This window comes from Rhea americana, unplaced genomic scaffold (genome assembly GCF_003343005.1).
Source record: "Rhea americana isolate MKP2758 unplaced genomic scaffold, rheAme1 scaffold_726, whole genome shotgun sequence".
NCBI lineage: Eukaryota > Metazoa > Chordata > Aves > Rheiformes > Rheidae > Rhea > Rhea americana.
In genome coordinates, this window is record NW_028186897.1 from 26,546 (window position 1) to 28,773 (window position 2,228).

The following is a 2,228-nucleotide window of genomic DNA, read 5'->3' on the forward strand; positions in this document are numbered from 1 at the left end:
GGAGCCACGTTTTGCCCTGCGCAGTGGTGCTTTGCCACGTGCAGCCGTGCAAAGCCGTGCAGAGTGGTGCTTTGCCGTGTTTTCCCATGCAGAGCCGTGCAGACCTGTGCTTCTCCGTGCTTTGCTCTGCCGGGCTGAACGGGCCCAGTGGCATGGTGCCACTCAGGTAAATATTTTGCTGGAGCCGTGGCTTCTGGCCCGGGGCCACCTGCAGCCGTTGGAGCACCTGAGGATCCGGGGGCTGGTGCCGGCCCCTGCCCCCTTGTCCGTGCCGGCTCCTGGCGGCCTAACGACACTGCTGGGGTTGGTGTCCCCTCCAGTGGGGACAACCCAGTGGGGGGACACGGGGCAGCGCCCGGCCTCCTGCCTCCACTGACATGCACAGCGCCGTGCACTGGGGCCGCGTCGGGCTCGGTGCCGGCGGCTGGAGCGGTGCCAGGACGGGGCGGGCACTCGCCTTCTGCTCCCACAGCTCTGCCAAAGTCGGCAAAGTTTTAAAAGCAGAGTTGGAGGTGCCACCCACCGCCTGCTCCCACCGGGGCTGGGCTGATCCCCTCCCGTACGCTCCTCCAGTGAGAAAGTTTGCTTTCGGTGGAAATTTCCACGGGGAAAATCGCAGAGACGGGAGCGCGCCTCGAGGTGCCCGCACGGTGCCCGGCCACCGGGACACCCCGTGCTCCCGGCAGCCCAAGGGCAGCAGGACGTTTGGGGGACCTCGTGCCTGCAGGTCTGTCCCCACAAACGTCCGCTGTGTCCCTGCGCGGGCAGGCGGGCTGGCCTGGCCGACACCGGGGGCAGGAGCTGGGGCTCGAGGGCCCCGAGCCAGCTGGGGGGTTTCTCCCAGCCGACCCCCCCCCCCAGGGTCCCATGCACCGGCACGAACTGTCCGGACATGGCCCCAAACCAGGAGCTTGCCCCCAGCCTGCCCTGCCGGTCCCTGCCGGGGAATCCGGGGCCCGGAGGTGGCTGCGGAGCCCAGCACCCCGCGTCCCGGGCGGCCGCGCCGTCCCGCCTGCTGCCGCCACCGCGCGGGCGCTCGCCTGCCCGGCGGGGAAGGGGTTAACGGGGGCCCGGCAGGTTCGTTCAAAACCCCCCTAATCAGCTCCCCGAGGGCTCATTAACGAGGCCTCAGCCCCCCTGCCCGCGGGATGAATAATTCAGCGCGCCCGTAGGAGACGTGTCCTCCCTCCCTCTCCTTCCTCCTCCTCCTCCTCCTCCTCGCCGGCGCTGCTTTCCCCAGCTCCCTGCGCTCAGTCCGCGCCGTGCCGAGCCCGGGCGCTGCCGAACTCCGCAGGGCGCGCGGTAGGTAGGAGCGCAGCGAGCCCGGCCCCGCCGAGCCCCCGCCATGGACCCCAAGGACCGCAAGAAGATCCAGTTCTCGGTGCCGGCGCCCCCCAGCCAGCTGGACCCCCGCGCCGTGGAGCTGGTGAGGGCGGCCGTYGGGGCGGCCGTCGGGGCAGCCCCCGGCCCCCTGGGCACCACCGGTACCCGCCTGCGCCCTGCGGGGATGGGACAGGGGACGGGGGACAGCAGGGAGGGATGTGGCAGGGAAGAGAAGGGAGGGAGGACAGAGGGGACAGGGCTGGACAGTGGGACAGGATGGGACAGGGACAGACAGGGACAGGGCAGGGGTGCTCCAAGGTCCCCGTGTGAGCTGCGGTCCCATGGCAAAGGTGAGTCATGCAGGGAAAGGACAAGACAGAGGGACAGGAGGTGACAGGACAGGGGGACAGCAGGGAAAAGCATGGGGGGGGCAGGACACGGGGACGGGAGGGAAGGGATGGGGCAGTGCAGGATGGGGGGACGGTGCCAATGCACCGCAGCGGAGCTGCCTCTGCCCAGCCCGGGGCCGCGGCTGCCCACGGCAGACCCGGGGCTGGGGGGAGCCGGGGTCCGGCCGCGGCCGCCCCGCGGGGCGCTGCGCCTTTCGGCAGCGCTCGCCCTGTCCCTGCCGGTGCACCCGCACGCCCGTGCACCCGGCGCCCGGGAAGGGCTGGGGCAGCCTGGCCCCGGGCGCGTGGTGACGTCCCGCTCGCGCAGATCCGCCGGCGGAGGCCCACGCCGGCCATGCTCTTCCAGCTTTCCGAGCACTCGTCCCCAGGTGAGCCACCCGTGCCGTGCAGGACRGGACATGGTGGAAGGGATGGGACACAGTGGCGGGGGATGTGCTGGCAACAGGACTTGATGTTGGGGTGGGACATGGTGACAGGGATGTGCCAGGGACGGGA

The 2,228-nt window shown here is 71.1% G+C and overlaps 1 protein-coding gene across 1 annotated transcript in view; it reads left to right on the plus strand.

The window, feature by feature from the left end:
* Positions 1-1,337: 1,337 nt before the first annotated feature.
* PPP1R1B (protein phosphatase 1 regulatory inhibitor subunit 1B) overlaps positions 1,338-2,228 on the plus strand; it is a gene marked incomplete at its 3' end in the record, with an annotated part of 2,269 nt that continues 1,378 nt past the window's right edge. Inside the window, exons 1-2 of the mRNA XM_085321914.1 lie at positions 1,338-1,426; positions 2,041-2,101. Coding sequence (XP_085178040.1) covers positions 1,346-1,426; positions 2,041-2,101 — 142 coding nt within the window. The remainder of the gene's footprint in view (positions 1,427-2,040; positions 2,102-2,228) is intronic.